The sequence below is a fragment of the Rhinoraja longicauda genome, chromosome 42, assembly GCF_053455715.1.
Source record: "Rhinoraja longicauda isolate Sanriku21f chromosome 42, sRhiLon1.1, whole genome shotgun sequence".
Lineage (NCBI taxonomy): Eukaryota > Metazoa > Chordata > Chondrichthyes > Rajiformes > Arhynchobatidae > Rhinoraja > Rhinoraja longicauda.
In genome coordinates this window covers 1,377,046-1,395,160 of record NC_135994.1, presented here as the reverse complement: position 1 = coordinate 1,395,160, position 18,115 = coordinate 1,377,046, and the positions used below count along the sequence as shown (strand labels likewise).

Sequence of the window (18,115 nt, the reverse complement as noted above, 5' to 3'; positions counted from 1 at the left end):
TCCTATACATAACACCATTTACTGCCTTTGTGAAAAACAATGAATGAGGTTGTGAAGAGATACCTGTATCCAGAGTACTGAATTCTCCAGCATGACTCAGCACCTTGTGAGAGGAACAGAAGTATTTAAATGCCTCATTCTTAATGTTGTATAAACATTGTTGTAATAAAGGATAATAGACCCCAGGCAGACTCTTATAATTGAGTTTCCTCCTGGTATGGGCTAGGCCACAGATTATGTTATCTGTTTTGTTTAGTCACTGTTAGTGATGGCCCAGTACTCAGCTATGAATAAAGATGCTTCCTATCATTTTCTCCACGTGGTTCTTTTTAAAATCTTGGCAGCACAGACAAGGAGCTGCATATTTACAATCAGCCACTGCTCAGAGTTACTACACTGCTCCTCACAGCTGTACAAAATACAGGGCTCTCAGAATCCTTTTCCTTTCTAAACAGATTTGAAAACTGGAACTGTTCTGACAAAAGGTCATCAGTATGAACCATTAACTGTTTTCTCTCTCCACAGATGCTGTCTTATACAGCATTTCCAGGAGTTTGTTTAAGTGTTATTTTGATTCAGATTTGCAAACTAATAACCTGAACCATCAAGTCTCCACAAATGCTGCCTGACCTGCCACGTCCTTCCAGCATTTTCCTTTCTCTATTCCATTCACCACCAATATTCCCTGCAATTTATTATTCCCACATTCCATCATTCACCTACATCAGGGGAAATTTAACTCTATCCATTTTGTTTTTTGCTTCACAATGCATGCTAGTCCCTCAGAATTAGTGGGCAGGTCTTCACCTGTTATTTTGATTGAGCTGTTTGGCAGATCTCAAGGATCGAGGCTGAGAAAAAGAAGGGTCTTGACCCGAAACGTCACCTGTTCCTTTTCTCCAGACATGCAGCCTGACCCTCTGTGTTACACAAGCTTTATGTGTCTATCTTCGGTCTGCTTCATGGTTGTGTCGCCACAGCCCGCTTCAACCTCTTTTCTGCGCAAAACAGAGGTAAAATTGTGCATCTTTTGCAAAATATTCTCGAAATAGAAGAACGTTTGTAAAAAAATCAACTGCTCGTAGAAAGAAATAATGAAAAGATAATTGCTGATTACTTTGGACTCTGTTGTTAACTAGTTATGCACTACTCCCTGCTCTAAATAGTTCCCAGATATGAAGTTAGAAAAGGAGTCTGCAAATGTGGCAATTCATAGGATGTGTGCAAAAAGTGCTTCAAATGTACAGTGAGTAACCTGGCACTTGCAATTTAAAAAAAGGGTTTTAACAAAACCTGACCCTGACTTGGGCTTTAGATAGTGACCAACCCATTGTGCATATCAATAAAATAAAAAATAATAATTCCTGTTTCCACTGCATCCAATTACATTTTGATGGACATCTTCCTTCCATTCCGTGGGATGAGGCTGTTGCAAACCTGGTGCTGCAATTGTTCAAGGGTCAGAAGCATCTGGGCACATGGGGATTACTGCTGCCCAGTGAATTGTGAGCTGTACTGAGCTTGAGGTCGTGATCTTCCAACACAGGTACTGAGATAAGAAAAGCATAGAGGGATACAGGCCTAATATAAGCAAATACGATTAGCGGAGATAGGCCATAGGTGTTATATATACACAGGAGATAGGCGTTGAAATATCAAGACCTTAAACTCAGTACAGTTCACTATTCACTAGGGAGTACCTGTGACATTTGATGTCTCAGTAAGTGTCTCAGTGACAGGATAAAAGCCTGTCATTTTACAATGGATATGTTTGAGTTTAGTACATGAAGGTTTATTGCTTTTGCTTTCCTGTTGAGACTTTTAAAAATCTACTTCTCTCACCTGTGTCAGCTGGTTATTTTTTATAGTACTTTGCTGTAAGAGAACATATATTGAGAAAACAAAATACAGAAGCAATGAAAGTGTTTCTCAATTTTGTTTCTCTACATTGTTACTTGAGGGCGTGCAAGGTTTCCTGACAGAGGATAGACACAAAATGCTGGCGTAACTCAGCGGGGCAGTTACATTTCAGGATAGAAGGAATGGATGATGACAGGAGCTTTTAAGCCTGTTCAGCTATTCATTTGACTGAAGGCTGACCTGTTATCTAACTCCACACAGCTACCCTTTTCACCATATCCCTTAGTATTTTTGATTAACATAAATCTCTGTCTCAGATTTAAAATCATCAATTGACTTGGCATCAGCTGCTATTTGCAGCAGGGAGTTACAAATTTCTGTATGTCTGTCAAAAGATTTCAAACCACACCCCCCCCCCCCCCCCCCCCAAACTCTGGCCCCTCGTTCCTGACCTTTGGAAATAGTGTCGCTCCAGTTTTGCTTCATATCTTGAGGACTTCATTCAAATGATCCCCGTTCACTCTTTTTTGTGTGTTATTGCCTCGTAATTTAACCCTACAAATCCAGGTATCACTCTAGTCAGTCTACCCTTCCTAATGAGTGGTGCCCACAACTATTCATAGTATTCCACTGGGAGTATAACCAGGGCTATGTATAAATATTGAAAAGAGACCACTGTAGTTGCCTATGTTGCAATAACTACCTTCCTTCCACATAAAACAGTTCTGAGATGTTTCTCAATCTTGACTGGGTGCTATTATACTTGCAAATCCCCTTCCTGGGTATTTATTTAATGTACTAATTCCATTTGCGGACACTTTTTTCTCAAGCTGCTTTTCCTTGCTGTGTCTTTTTATGTGTTTTCCTCTCCTATGTTCCTTTGCTGTTTTATTTGGTTCCCTTTTGGCTGTACTACTGGCAAATGCTTCAAACACTCTCTCGTTCCCTCCCCGGCACCAGCCCTCTGGCTCCTTTCAGCAGACTACATTAAAGTGGGGAAAAGAACTATTTAAAAATAGTCAAATATGGACATTTTTTTAAAAAGGACGGCAACGGGATACCAGAATGTTGAGACCAATAAAAGATTGCATTGCAAAATCACAATGGATGAACGTGCTGGAACAGGGGTCAGACAATTCCATCTTTGCAAACAAAGCTGTGGCGTGGGGAAGAAAGGGACAGGGTGTAATCCAATCCGCTAATGTTTTCAGTCCAAATCTGCTTTTACCCAAAGAGGAAACATTCTCCGTTCGTACGTGAAAGTTAATAACATCAGATCAAATCAGTCCTTTCTAGTGCATTTTTTGGGAAATCGCTACCATCACTCCTTTCTTCATCGCTTCCAACAGAATTTGGATTAATAACGAATTATTAATAGGTTTTGTTTACCTGCCAAAATTGAGTGGTGATTGATGGCTCCCATGGAGCCGTCATGTTGATGTATAACACAGGAGAAACAGTGGTACAGCTAGCATTGAAACCTGCAAATCTCCACATTGATTAGCTGTGTAACACAGTTATAAAGCATGAAATAGAGAGCTCGAGGGCAAGTTTTCAAGAATCATCTGCCACTTGTTCAAAACGACCAGGGGATCCTCTTTTAGATGAACCATTTTCACTTGTCGTTTCTGATCAGCCTTTTTATGGACTGCAGTGCACACACCTGCATTAGATACCCATGAATAGATTGATACACTCTCAGACATCCATTCAGAGCACCTGCACACAAATTACAACACAGAAAAGAGGCTATTAAATCAACTAGTGCACACCACTGTTTATGGTATTTACTAATAGCAATCATAATTTCCACCAAATTCCTAATTTCTTTATTCCTCTTTCCATCAACTACTCCAAAGACCTGTGATAATATCATAAATCATATTACAATCGAGAACTGAATGGCTGTCTTCTTGAGCTAAGATTCCCACACCTGATTGCTATCTCAACAACCCTTGCCATTAAGTATATTTGGGTGGGTATTAATTTGAAGAATCTGTTGACACTCACTGGCAAGGCACATGTACCATGTCTGAGGCTGCAAGCACCTGTGAAACTGTGTCTTTGCCCTGAAACAAATGCTTGCAGGAAAGAAAGAGGGCTGAAAACTGGAAGATTTAAAAAAAAACACATACAAAATTTCACTTTGCGGGTTACTGCAGAGCACTACAAAATGTACAGTACCAAAACACTCCACACACTGCCATGTTGATCCTAATCACTTTCTTACTAATTGGGGATCGAGGAGATTTATAATGACATACAATGCAAATTAATTAAAAGAAAGTATTTTCTATCCTTATTTTTAAATGCATTGTTTTTTCAAATATACATTTATGTCTCATAAATTGCAGATTATGGTGAGACCAACAAGTCTTTGTGTTCTGTCAGCACCCCTTCGCCCACTCGCACCAACTTACAAAATAAGAATGTAATCCATTTTATGTTCTTGCTGAAAGAGACTCGGACTCAGCACTTTGGCAATTCCACTTATGCACCAGTGGCTAGCAGAAGCTGTGGGCAAAGGTCCTCCTTTGCATGTTTGAACTGATAGTAATCATCAAAAGAATTAAAAAGGGAGACTGTGACATTTTCTTTACAAAAAGGGGCTTTAGAAAGAGGAATTTTCAGTCACAAACTATTATTGAAATGAAGTACATTTTTTTCCTCATATAAGGGGAATTGCTTGATAAAGAATATTAATGGAAATCAGAAGTGAGCAGGAGAGTGGGATCAGGTTAAATGGGGAAACATAGAACCGTTTTAATCGGACAAAGTGCTGCTGTCAAGACTCTAGATTGCTTTGCTGTCCTTCGCCATAGCATAATGATGGCATAAAAAGACACAAAGTGCTGGAGTAACTCAGCAGGTCAGCCAGCATTTCTGGAGAACATGGATAGGTGACGTTTCGGGTCAGAACTCTTTCTCAGACCCGAGATGCTGCCTGACCGGCTGAGTTACTCCAGCATTTTGTGTCTTTTTTTTGTAATTCCTTGCATCTAAATAATGATGCCAACTGGATTGCTGGATTGGCATATGCATTTCGGCATCTTTGTACAGGGGGAAAACATTCTTCTGTAAAAACAATACAGCAAGTCATGCACAAAGAGCAGAAGGAGCACACGACCTGCCAAACTTCGTCCATCATTTATCAATCCAGTTATATCAATCGCTACATACAACACAACACAATAATCCATGTACAAGAGGAAAAGAGTAAATGGTGTAGTTTCCACATATTATTTTGCTCCAACATGCATAAAGTAAATGTCAGCTGTTGTAAGTCGGTGCAGTCTCTTCCCAGGTGCTTCGGTGTTGACGTGCACAACACAGATTTGGAAGCATAGAGACAAAATGCTGGAGTGATTCTGCGGGTCAGGCAGCATCTCTGGAGGAAATGGATTGATGACATTTCGGGTCGGGACCCTTCTTCAGGACCCTTCTCCACAGCCTTCTTAAACTCCACAACTGACATTATATTAAATAATACCTCAGTGCAAAGAAACCCACCCTCAGCCTGGGTCAGCATCTTTCAGAGACAAGTAGTGAAAGGAACAGAAAATTGAATGTATTGATTTTGATCCTAGGCCCAATATGAGGCTTTATCCAGCTTAGTGCAAAATCATGCTGACACACTATAGGGTGAAGTCACTGGTAGTGGTTAATCTCTGGCAGACTTACTTGGCTTCTGAAGAAGTCTGGAGAAACCTGCTCCGAAACACTAACCCGACAGCTGTGTGAAACATTTCACACAGAAGATAGATCCATTAAACTGTTCAAGCTTCCATAACCTACTTTTTTTACTTAACAGTTTTATTTTAGAGACAGGTTTACAATTGTGCCATGATAGACATATTCACCCATCCAATTATGCCACCAACCAAATCACTGCATTTTCTTACAGTTTTAACAGTACAGGTGAGGTGGTACTACACCTGATTTATTTTTGTACAGCTCTCTCGAACACACTAAGAGATTCATTCTGCTGGGATCCAGTAGCGCTATCATGTCTGATATATAAAACAAGCCTGAAGAACAACATGAGGTCAGTGTTCGGTAATGGGGAGCATCCTAACCAGACGCAACACTGTTGCATATTGATCACAGGTCCATTGTCACTTTGCAACTATTCCACCTGATGACACCAATACAATACAAAACATGTTTTGAAACTGTGATTGTTTGCTCTGCAGAACTGGTAATGAAATCAACCTTACCTCTGAATTAAAATGTTGTTAATCACAAACATTTGATGCCAACAATTACATAGAAAATGAACAATGCAATAAAACAAGGTCTGAACACTAAGAAAGTGTGTTGCTACCAAGTTAAGTTAACTCTTTTATGAGGGAAAGAGACAAGGGGTTAGATTTTAGAAACAAGGAACTGCAGATGCTGGTTTACACAAAAGGACACAAAGTCCTGGAGTAACTCAGCAGGTCAGGTAACATCTCTGTGCCCCCAGGAGTTAGATTATTTGTTCTTCCATGGTGGCAATTTAAATTCCTGTCACATTTTGTATCATGCACTCCTGATCTTAAATTAAAGAATCAACAATCTTATAGTACAGAATGAGGCCATTCAGTCCATCAAATCTGTGCTGGTGCTGGCTCACTATTGGAGTTGTCCATTCCTATCCACTTGTTCTTGCCTTATTTACTTTTTTATATTTTTGTTCATAAACTTTCAATTGCCTTTCAAACTTCTCTGCGACAGTAGCTACATGTGGCAAACTGTTCCACGTCCCGACAACTCGCTGTGTGCAAATAAATTGTCGCCTGAAGAATGAAGAGGAAAGTTAGACAACTCTGAGGCCGTAGCCCCTTCTTTACCGATTCACCAATGAGTACAAACAATCTCCCCCTTTACACTTTCCCAGAAGCTTTTAACGTCATTCTGACTCATGCAAATTCGCCGTGAGACCACCTGACCCCACCCCCAAAACCCTGATGAATTACTTTTGCGATTTTTCTAAATACTTACGTTTCGTATGGTGGCGGGCATCAGCTGCCATTTCACTTTGTGTATATATATTAGAAAACCTTCAAGTATAAAAGATTATTGCAGGGGATCCCGTTTGACATGATGTAGCAGCGTCGCGGCTTTGCAAACATGTCAAGAGAGGGAGGGCTGGCAGACAGATTGTCATCAGAACCACTTTCAATATGTTTAACTTTCATTCATACTGCAGAACCCGGATCAACCAGTCAGAGAGGAAAATGAAAACAGCAGGGCGAAACCTACTCTGTTGCATATTCCCAACCCCAAAATATGCATTTATAAATCAGAACATTTGTAGCAGGTAAATCAGAAAGAAAGCCGATTTGTTTTTCGTTGTTGTTTTGACATGTCATGAAAAACTGCGCCAGTTTTTAAAAAATAAAATAAGACGCAGTCCGTCTGCACCCAGTTAATAGTGCAGTTTGGGCACATGCAAAGATTGAAATCGCTCAGAATTAATAATGCCGCACATACTAGACTGAAATTGAACTACTGTACAAAAAAAACAATCAAGGGAAGGATTATTTCCTATGTCATTGCGATCGTTACATTTATTTAGATCCGTCACCTTTACTTAAAATGATTAGGAAGAGACTGACCGATGATCTCCTGAAGCTCATAGGCATCTCTTGAATTTGGCCACAGGGACCCGGCGAGCAGCTCTTCCGCCATGATGCTGTGAGTCACAATGCGGCGAGAGGCAGCTGTGGACAGAGCGCTCAGCAACTTTATATATACACAGACACACACGCAGACACACAGCTCACAATATGAGAACAGGGACCGTTTCGCTAACTGCTCGTCACTGTTTTCACACATACATAACAAGTCTTTCATTGTCACTCAGTCGTATAATCGACAAGTTTGCCATTGTTATCTTTCTCTAAAACTAACAATGGTTCGTGCAACGCCCGCCTGTGAGGTGGCACAGGACGCTGGGTCCCGTTGGTGCGAATATCCACATCGCGATAAGAGGTGTCCCTAAAAGCACCACAACAAATGTCATTAGGCCTCATTTTCCTCCGCAGTCACCCTCTCCCTCTCCCTCCACTCGGCAAGGAAGGAAACACAGGCCGGACTCGCGGATCCCTGGGCTCCGCCCCTCCTAGCGCTGTTTATTGCCTTAGTGTGTGTGCGCGTGTAAGTGAGTGAGACTGAGTGAGTGCCCGCCGTGTTGAAGCGAGATAAGAATAATGGGGGGACATTATCATTCCCATGTTTTATTTCCTGGTCTTTGCAGCAAAGCATCAGCGGCAGAGGGAAGCATTTTATTTTGTTGTCCGGCGTCCCTTGGTTTCTAGGGTGACGGAAGGGGATATTGAAACGTCAAACATCTACCTTTATCCCCGGGCAGGCAATTACTCCCGGGAAGGCAGGTGGTTGGCATTTCCGAAACGAAATCTTTCTGTCTGTCTGGGCCACCAGTGACACCCGTCCTGCCCCTGGGGTCACGATCATTCTCCTCCTCCCCGTTGCCCCAACTGATCTAACGGACCAGGCACATTGGCAGGAACTCAGCACCGCTCTGAATATTCAAACCCTTAAGTGCGGGGCCTGGAACAGGTGCAAGTGTCCCCTGTCTAAACTTACACTTACATCGGGACCGGTCGGGAAATTCACCCATCCATGTTAAAAAAAAATCACAAGTACAAAGATAGCCTTGAAGAAGGGTCCCGACCCGAAACGCCACTTATCCATCTTCTCCAGAGATGCTGCCTGACCCGCTGAGTTACTCCAGTTCTTTATGTCCTTTTGGGTAAGCCAGCATCTGCAGTTCCTTGTTTCTACATCTAGCTAGTCTTGCATTTCTGTAGAAGCAGCGAATATCTATTAAAGAAAGGCTACAAGGAAAAGTCTTGGATCTACAGACTGTAAGCCTCACAACTATGGTGGATATGTGACTGGAAGGGCTTCTGAGAGACAAGATCTACACGCATTTGGAAAGGCGAAGGCAGATTAGGGATAGTCAGCATGGCCTTGTGCCAGGTTCATTTTCATTTAGATTTCGAAGTATTTGCAGTGATTTGATGTCCATTGAAATAATATAGGTCCTCCCCAGGTTACAAACTCCTGACTAACGTACATCCTGTACTTATGAGCGAGTGTTTAAGAGACCGGTGGGATGGATTTGCTGGCACTGCAGGCTTCTTTACTTTAGACTTTAGAGATACAGCGTGGAAACAGGTCCTTCGGCCCAACGAGTCCGCGCCGACCAGTTGTGTAGGAAAATAACTGCAGATGCTGGTACAAATCGAAGGTATCACAAAATGCTGGAGTAACTCAGCAGGTCAGGCAGCATCTCTGGAGAGAAGGAATGGGTGACGTTTTGCCGACCAGCGATCACCCCGTACACTAGCGCTATCCTACACACTAAGACAACAACCTCCCTCTTAATGTCATCAAAATAAAGGACTGGTCATTGACTTCAGAAAATGGGGTGGACTACACACCCCAGTCTTTATCAATGGTGCTAAAGTGGAGATGAATATGAGTTTCAAGTTCCTAAATGTAAATTTCACCAATAATATGACCTGGTCCAACCACATTGATAACACCTAAGAAAGTACACCAACGTCTCTACTTCCTCAGAAGATGAAGGAAATTCGGCATGTCTCCAATGACTCATTAGTTTCTACAGATGCACCATAGAAAGCATCCTATCAGGGTACATCACAGCTTTGTATGGCAAATGCCTTGCCCAAAACGACAAGAAATTGCAGAGTTGTGAACAACAGTCTATCGTACAAAACAGCCTCCCCCCTCCATTGGCTCCATCTACGGAAAGCAGCCTACATCAAGGACCGCTCGCTCCCCAGTCATTCTCTTCTCCCCTCTCCTGTCATGTAGAAGATACAAAAGGTTGAAAGCACGTACCACCAGATTCAAGAACAGCGTCTTTCCCACCGTTATCAGATTCTTGAACTGACCTCTCAAGGGCTGAGCTATATGGAGAGGTTGAGCAGGATAGGTCTTTGTTCCTTGGAGCGCTGGAGGATGAGGAATAATCTTATAGAGGTGTACAAAATCATGACGGGAATAGATTGGGTAAATGCAGAGTCTTTTGCCCAGAGTAGGGGAATCAAGAACCAGAGAACATAGGTTTAAAGTGAGGGGAGAAAGATTTAATAGGAAGCTTAGGGGTAACTTCTTTACACACTGCCGGAGAAATATCAATTGAAATGTATGATTCTTGCACTTGTAATGAGTGAAATTAAATTTTAGATCAAGTTGAACCTTTGTTCCAAAGGATTATTATGTGGTCAAAGACCCATCAATTGAATTAAAATAATGTTTCATTTCACCACACATTTATGTGTATGTGACAAATAAACGACTATTGATTGATTGACTATTGGGGAATTTGAGCTCGAATTACTTCGTAATAAACTCCTTTGGTGGTTGATTAACTTACTGTCACTTAACCAAAATTAATAAAAAGTAAATCAGTTTTATTATTTTATGTTAGCCATTCTTTTGTCTCCTTTAGCGCTGCATACTATAAGTAGTTCTCACACTGAAGCACTGAATGGTAGTTCTTGTGGTTTTACATTAACAACTTTTTATCAAATTGTGGTTGCATAAAACTAGGACATTACAGGATGTGTCACAAACAACAGGGCAGGATATGCACATCCTCGAACAAGTGGAGTACAATACAAACTGGCTGATGGAACCATTGTATGTCTTTGCTGTTTGGCAAAACATGAAACATTTTGTACTTTTAACTTAATCCATTGACCAATTTTTGATTCATAATTTTCACTCTGGAAGCATACAAAGATAAATATGTGAAAATGTCTTTTGCCTGCAATTCAGGTTAATTGTGATTTAAAAATACAAAATGGAGCCATGTTGAGCTGTTTAAAAACAGTGCTACAGAAAGTGGCTAATGCACCATATCATTGCCAGAACACAAACACCAAAATCCGTGTTGGCATTTGGGATATAATTGATAAATTTTGAACTCGTCAAATTAGCAAATTAACAAGATGGTTTGGCAGTGAATGTCAGGTACTGTATTCTCAGTTCAGATAACATAGTCAGGTATGAAGCTCCCTCCATTTTGCCTTTATTGTATTCTGACAAGACTTTATTGTATTTTGACATAGGTTTAAGGTGATGGGGGAAAGATTTAAGAGGAACCTGAGGGGTAATTTTTTCGCACATAGGGTGGTGGGTGTATAGAACGAACTGCCGGAGATGGTAGTTGAGGCAGGTACTATCGCAACGTTTAAGAAACATTTAGACAGGTACATGGATAGGACAGGTTTAGAGGGATATGTGCCAAACGCAGGCAGATTAGTATAGTATAGATAGGACATTGTGGGACTAGTATAGATAGGACATTGTGAGAGTTGTGAATTTGTGGAATGCTCTGCCACAGAGGGCAGTGGAAGCCAAATCACTGGATGAATTTAAGAGAGTTAGATAGAGCTCTATGGGCTAGCGGAATCAAGGGATATGGGGAGAAGTTGGGCACAGGTTACTGATTGTGGATGATCAGCCATGATCACAATGAATGACGGTGCTGGCTCGAAGGGCCGAATGGCCTCCTATTTTCATCTATTTTCACCTGCATCTATTTTCTATGTTTCTATGACATGTTGGTCGGTGTGGGCAAGTTAGATTGGAGGCCTTGAGTTGTAAGGAGAGATGCCTCAACTACCATCTCCGGCGCTGCATTCGCTGTAAGGCAGCAACTCTACCGCTGCGCCACCGTGCCACCCATTTAAGAGGCATCTGAATAGGTACTTGAATGAACAAGGACTGATATGGAATTAATGCAGGGAATTGGTAGTAATATAGATAAACATAGTGGTCAACATGGACATGGTGGGCTGAAGGGCCAGGTTTCTATGCTGTACAAACTTTATATAGTCATTCTTTAAATGTCAACTATAGCTTACTGACTGGACAAAAGCTCAGAGTCTGGGCCTATCTGAAGAAGGGTCCTGACCCAAAACATCATCAATTCATTCCCTCCACAGATGATACGACCAACTGAGTGCCTCCAACACTTTGTTTTTTTGCTCAAACGTTCAGAGACAGAGGCCCTGATATCAACGCAGCATTTGACCAAGCGTGTGGCATCAAGGAGCTCCAGTGAAGTTGAAGTCAATGGAAACCAGCAAGTCAAAACTCTCCACCAGATGGGGTTGTACCTCTCCTATATAAAGACGGTTGTACTTGTTTGAGGCAATTATCTAAGACCCAGGACATTGTAGCAGGTGCACCTCAGGGCAGGGTTCTGAGGTCAACTGTCTTCAGCTGCTTCCTCAATGACCTTCTCTCATTCATAAGGTCAAACGAGTGGGTGTTCACGAGTAAATGGGTGCTTGGTGGTCAGCATGGATTCAGTAGGTCAAAGGGCCCGTTTCCACACTGTATCTCTCCATGACTCAAATATTGTGCAATCTTCAGTTCTATTTGCAGCTCCTCTGAAAACGAATCAGTCCATCACCACTTTAGATAATGTGCAAAACATTTATTTTGCAAACATTTGCATTCTCCGTCATGTTGGTGACTCCCCATTGTTGTCCAGTGACCTTCTGAAGTCTTTAATCTCTGCTCCAAATACAGGATATTACACTGGTTAATGACAGGTAATACATTTTGAGACATCAAGTACTGACAGGAAATATACGGCAAATGCCAGGGATCTCAGGAGTGTTGATGTACAGAGAGGCCTGAGGTGCAAGTTCATAGATCTTTGAAAATGGTGACACAGGTGTTTGGAGTCATGGAGAAGGAATTTGGCAGGCTTGTCTTCATAGGCTGAGACAATGAGTAGAAACATAGAAACATAGAAAATAGGTGCAGGAGTAGGTCATTTGGCCCTTCGAGCCTGCACCGCCATTCAATAGCAAAAAGGGCCACATCTAACTCCCTCTTAAATATAGCCAATGAACTGGCCTCAACTACCTTCTGTGGCAGAGAATTCCACAGACTCACCACTCTCTGTGTGAAGAAATGTTTTCTCATCTCGGTCCTAAAAGACTTCCCCCTTATCCTTAAGCTGTGACCCCTGGTTCTGGACTCCCCCAACATCGGGAACAATCTTCCCGCATCTAGCCTCTCCAACCCCTTAAGAATTTTATATGTTTCTATAAGATCCCCCCTCAGTCTTCTAAATTCCAGCGAGTACAAGCCCAGTCTATCTAGTCTTTCCTCGTATGTAAGTCCCGCCATCCCAGGGATCAATCTGGTGAACCTTCTCTGTACTCCCTCTAAGGCAAGAACGTCTTTCCTCAGGTTAAGAGACCAAAACTGCACACAATACTCCAGGTGCGGTCTCACCAAGGCCCTGTACAACTGCAGCAGAACCTCCCTGCTCCTAAACTCAAATCCTCTTGCTATGAATGCCAACATACCATTCGCTTTCTTCACTGCCTGCTGCACCTGCATGCTTGCTTTCTGAAGAAGGGTCTCGACCCGAAACGTCACCCATTCCTTCTCTCCCGAGATGCTGCCTGACCTGCTGAGTTACTCCAGCAATTTGTGAATAAATGCTTGCTTTCAATGACTGGTGCACCATGACACCCAGGTCACGTTGCATCTCCCCTTCTCCCAATCGGTCACCATTCAGGTAATACTCTGCTTTCCTGTTCTTGCCGCCAAAGTGGATAACCTCACATTTATCCACATTATATTGCATCTGCCATGCATTTGCCCACTCGCCTAATCTATCCAAGTCACTCTGCAGCCTCCTAGCATCCTCCTCGCAGCTAACACTGCCACCCAGCTTCGTGTCATCCGCAAACTTAGAGATGTTGCATTCAATTCCCTCGTCCAAATCATTAATATACACTGTAAATAACTGGGGTCCCAGCACTGAGCCTTGCGGTACCCCACTAGTCACTGCCTGCCATTCCGAAAAGGACCCGTTTATTCCTACTCTTTGCTTCCTGTCCGCCAACCAATTTTCTATCCACCTCAACACTGAACCCTCAATACCGTGTGCTTTAAGTTTGTACACCAATCTCCTATGTGGGACCTTGTCGAAGGCCTTCTGAAAGTCCAGATATAACACATCGACTGGTTCTCCCTTATCCACTCTACTAGTTACATCCTCGAAAAATTCTATAAGATTCGTCAGACATGATTTGCCTTTGGTAAATCCATGCTGACTTTGTCCGATGATTTCACCACTTTCCAAATGTAATGCTATCACATCTTTAATAACTGACTCTAGCATTTTCCCCACTACCGATGTTAGGCTAACTGGTCTATAATTCCCCGTTTTCTCTCTCCCTCCCTTTTTAAAAAGTGGGGTTACATTAGCTACCCTCCAGTCCTCAGGAACTACTCCAGAATCTAAAGAGTTTTGAAAAATTATCACTAATGCATCCACTATTTCTGAGGCTACTTCCTTAAGCACTCTGGGATGCAGCCTATCTGGCCCTGGGGATTTATCTGCCTTTAATCCATTTAATTTACCTAACACCACTTCCCGACTAACCTGGATTTCCCTCAGTTCCTCCATCTCTTTAGACCCCCGGTCCCCCGCTATTTCCGGCAGACGGTTTATGTCTTCCTTAGTGAAGACAGAACCAAAGTATTTGTTCAATTGGTCTGCCATCTCTTTGTTCCCTATGATCAATTCACCTGTTTCCGACTGCAAGGGACCTACATTTGCCTTAACTAATCTTTTTCTCTTGACATATCTATAAAAGCTTTTGCAGTCTGTTTTTATGTTCCTTGCCAGTTTTCCCTCATAATCTATTTTCCCTTTCCTAATTAAGCCCTTTGTCCTCCTCTGCTGGACTCTGAATTTCTCCCAGTCCTCTGGTATGCTACTTTTTCTGGCTAATCTGTATGCTTCATCTTTTGTTTTAATACTATCCTTGATTTCCCTTGTTAGCCACGGATGCACTACCTTTCCTGGTTTGTTCTTTTGCCAAACTGGGATGAACACTTGTTGTAGTTCATCCATGCGACCTTTAAATGCCTTCCATTGCATGTCCACCGTCAACCCTTTCAGCATCAATCGCCAGTCTATCTTGGACAATTCACGCCTCATACCCTCAAAGTTACCTTTCTTTAAGTTCAGAACACTTGTTTCTGTATCGACTTTGTCACTCTCCATCCTAATGAAGAACTCTACCATATTATGATCACTCTTGCCCAAGGGGCCTCGCACAACAAGACTGCTAACTAACCCTTCCTCATTACTCAATACCCAGTCTAGAATGGCCTGTTCTCTCGTTGGTTCCTCGACATGTTGCTTTAGAAAACCATCTCTCAAACATTCCAAGAAATCCTCTTCCTCAGCACCCCTGCCAGTTTGGTTCACCCAATCTATATGTAGATTGAAGTCACCCATTATAACTGCTACGCCTTTAGTGCATGCATTTCTAATTTCCTGCTTGATGCCATCCCCAACCTCCCTACTGCTGTTAGGTGGCCTGTACACAACTCCCACTAGCGTTTTCTGCCCCTTAGTGTTTCGTAGCTCTACCCATATCGATTCCACTTCCTCCAAGCTAATGTCCTTCCTTTCCACTGCTTTAATCTCCTCTCTAACCAGTAACGCTACCCCACCTCCTTTTCCTTTCTGTCTATCCCGCCTGAATATAGAATATCCCTGGATGTTGAGCTCCCAGCCTTGGTCACCCTGGAACCATGTCTCCGTAATCGCAACTATATCATAATCATTAATAACTATCTCCACATTTAATTCATCCACCTTATTATGTATACTCCTTGCATTGAGACACAAAGCCTTCAGGCTTGTTTTTACAACTCTCTTACCCCTTGTACGATTATGTTGAAAAGTGGCCCTTTTTGATTTTTGCCCTGGATTTGTCTGCCTGCCACTTTTACTTTTCACCTTGCTACCTGTTGCTTCTACCCTCATTTTACACCCCTCTGTCTCTCTGCTCCAGCTCCCATCCCCCTGCCACATTAGTTTAAATCCTCCCCGACAGCACTAGCAAACACTCCCCCTAGGACATTGGTTCCATTCCAGCTCAGGTGCAGACCGTCCTGTTTGTACTGGTCCCACCTCTCCCAGAACTGGTTCCAATGTCCTAAAAATTTGAATCCCTCCCCCTTGCACCATTTTTCCAGAAGAGTTGGGATGTCATGCAGCTGTATGAAACATTGGTCAGACTGCACTTGGAGTATAATGTACAGTTGTAATTGCCACACTACAGGAAAGATGTGGTAGCAATAGAAAGTGCAGAAGAGATTCACCAGAATGTTGCCTGGAATGGAAGGCTTTACTTATAAGGAGAGGTTGGATACCCCTCTGTTTGACTAGAAATAAGTCAAACATGTTTATTATGTTTAATCGTATGCCTGGAAATTGTGGTGAAAAATCTCACTCCACCTAAACGCCAGAATCGTTACATTCATCATGTGCTGTACCTTCCTAATGAATAAGGGAATGTTTCCTAGAATTTTATATTTGGCAAGAACACTCTGTATGTTGTAAGATGGGGGAGTACCTGTGGGGTTGGGGTGTGGGGGGGAGCAGGAGAGCAGAGGAAACTGACAGATAAAATAAATTGGCTCTAATTATGCAAAAGAACGAAGTTAGATGCTAATAAATCTCCATGGCATTGTATTTTCTACATTCAAACTGTAAATCAGCTCTTTTAATTGCTCAGGAAGTTTAGCCAGTGAATAAATGCAGCCAGAGAGGTAGAACATAACCGGGTTGATCATTGCCCCTCAGCACTCCACAGTTTGACCAGCTTGTAATTCACCCCCCTACTGGCAGAAGACAGTATAGAAACATAGAAAATAGGTGCAGTAGGAAGCCATTCGGCCCTTCGAGCCAGCACCGCCATTCATTGTGATCATGGCTGATCATCCACAATCAGTAACCTGTGCCTGCCTTCTCCCCATATCCCTTGATTCCACAAGCCCCTAGAGCTCCATCTAACTCTCTCTTCAATCCATCCAGTGAATTGGCCTCCACTGCCCTCTGTGGCAGAGAATTCCACAAATTTACAACTCTCTGGGTGAAAAAGTTCCTTCTCACCTCAGTTTTAAATGGCCTCCCCTTTATTCTAAGACTGTGGCCCCTGGTTCTGGACTCGCCCAACATTGGGAACATTTTTCCTGCATCTAGTTTGTCCAGTCCTTTTATAATTTTATACGTCTCTACAAGATATATACTTATCATTCACTGCTGACAAAATTGTGATCCAACAGCTCCATGTATATGACTGACAAGATTCATACATGATGAATTGGTGTTTGGGTGTGGTACAATGAACTGTGAGTACAAATGGAAGTGTAGCAAAGTGTAGTATTGGGTGATACCTCTGAGAGGGAAGAAAAATATTAATATCTGCTCTGTATCACACGCCATGCCAATTTCTCAAATTGTACTCCTCTTTGGTATTGTAAAGATTATGGAAATGGAGCTGTTTATTTCAGGGCAGGGCTTATTACATCTTGAGTTTCCACCAATACTGCTAAATTGTTTAAGATGCATGTTGGTTATACAAGGCAGTGCTGAAAGCTTTCTCTCTCTTAATATATCCTGCAACAAATGGTTGCTATTCCTTTGATAATAGTTTTGAATATTCTGTGAGAGATTTCAAAGTATTAAAGATAAAGGGGACAGTCTTCAAGTCAATCTTGGGTTTGATTTGGACTTAAACTGAGATGAGGAAAAACTTTTTCACCCAGAGTTGTGAATCTGTGGAATTCTCTGCCACAGAAGGCAGTGGAGGCCAATGTTTTCAAGAGAGAGTTAGATTTAGCTCTTCGGGCAAAGGGAATCAAGGGATTTCCCTTGGGGGAAAAAGCCGGAACGGGGTACTGATTTTGGATGATCAGCCATGATCATATTGAATGGCGGTGCTGGCTCAAAGGGCCGAATAGCCTACTCCTGCACCTATTTTCTATGTTTCTAAACCACAAACCAGTTTGCTGAATGGGAGATAGGAGTCCTGAGGCAAACAATATGCTGTCAACAACTCATTTCCATTTATTTATCAACATGTGCTATGTTGTTGGCATATCAGGTCAGCTCACATTGTAGTCCTCTTGCCTCTGAGTCAGAAGGTTGTACATTCAAGTTCACCGCTAAGGATTTGAGCAAAAAAAACTCAACCAACATTTCAGTACCAGACTGAGGGAGCGTGCACTTTTGAAGGTACCTTGGCTCAGATGCTAAACCAAGGCACGGCTTGTCAGTCTGTTAGATCGAATGGGACTATTATGTTTTAATTCACTTTTTGGAACATGGGCATCATTGGTAGGGCCAGCATTTTATGCTCACATCTAATTACCCTTG

General features: G+C 42.3%; 1 protein-coding gene across 7 annotated transcripts in view; it reads right to left on the bottom strand.

Annotated features, from left to right (window-relative positions):
• The window catches only part of LOC144612004 (STE20/SPS1-related proline-alanine-rich protein kinase-like), a 53,611-nt gene that overhangs the window by 29,963 nt on the left and 5,533 nt on the right, over positions 1-18,115 (bottom strand). For 2 of the 7 annotated variants that reach the window (XM_078431429.1, XM_078431425.1), the window contains exon 3: positions 7,461-7,565. The exons of 2 other annotated variants lie outside the window; for them this stretch is intronic. In XM_078431429.1, coding sequence (XP_078287555.1) covers positions 7,461-7,533 — 73 coding nt within the window. In that variant the 5' untranslated portion in view covers positions 7,534-7,565. Of the gene's footprint in view, positions 1-7,460; positions 7,699-18,115 lie in introns of those variants that run through there. 3 more of the 7 variants (XM_078431423.1, XM_078431422.1, XM_078431427.1) reach the window with 2 other exon arrangements.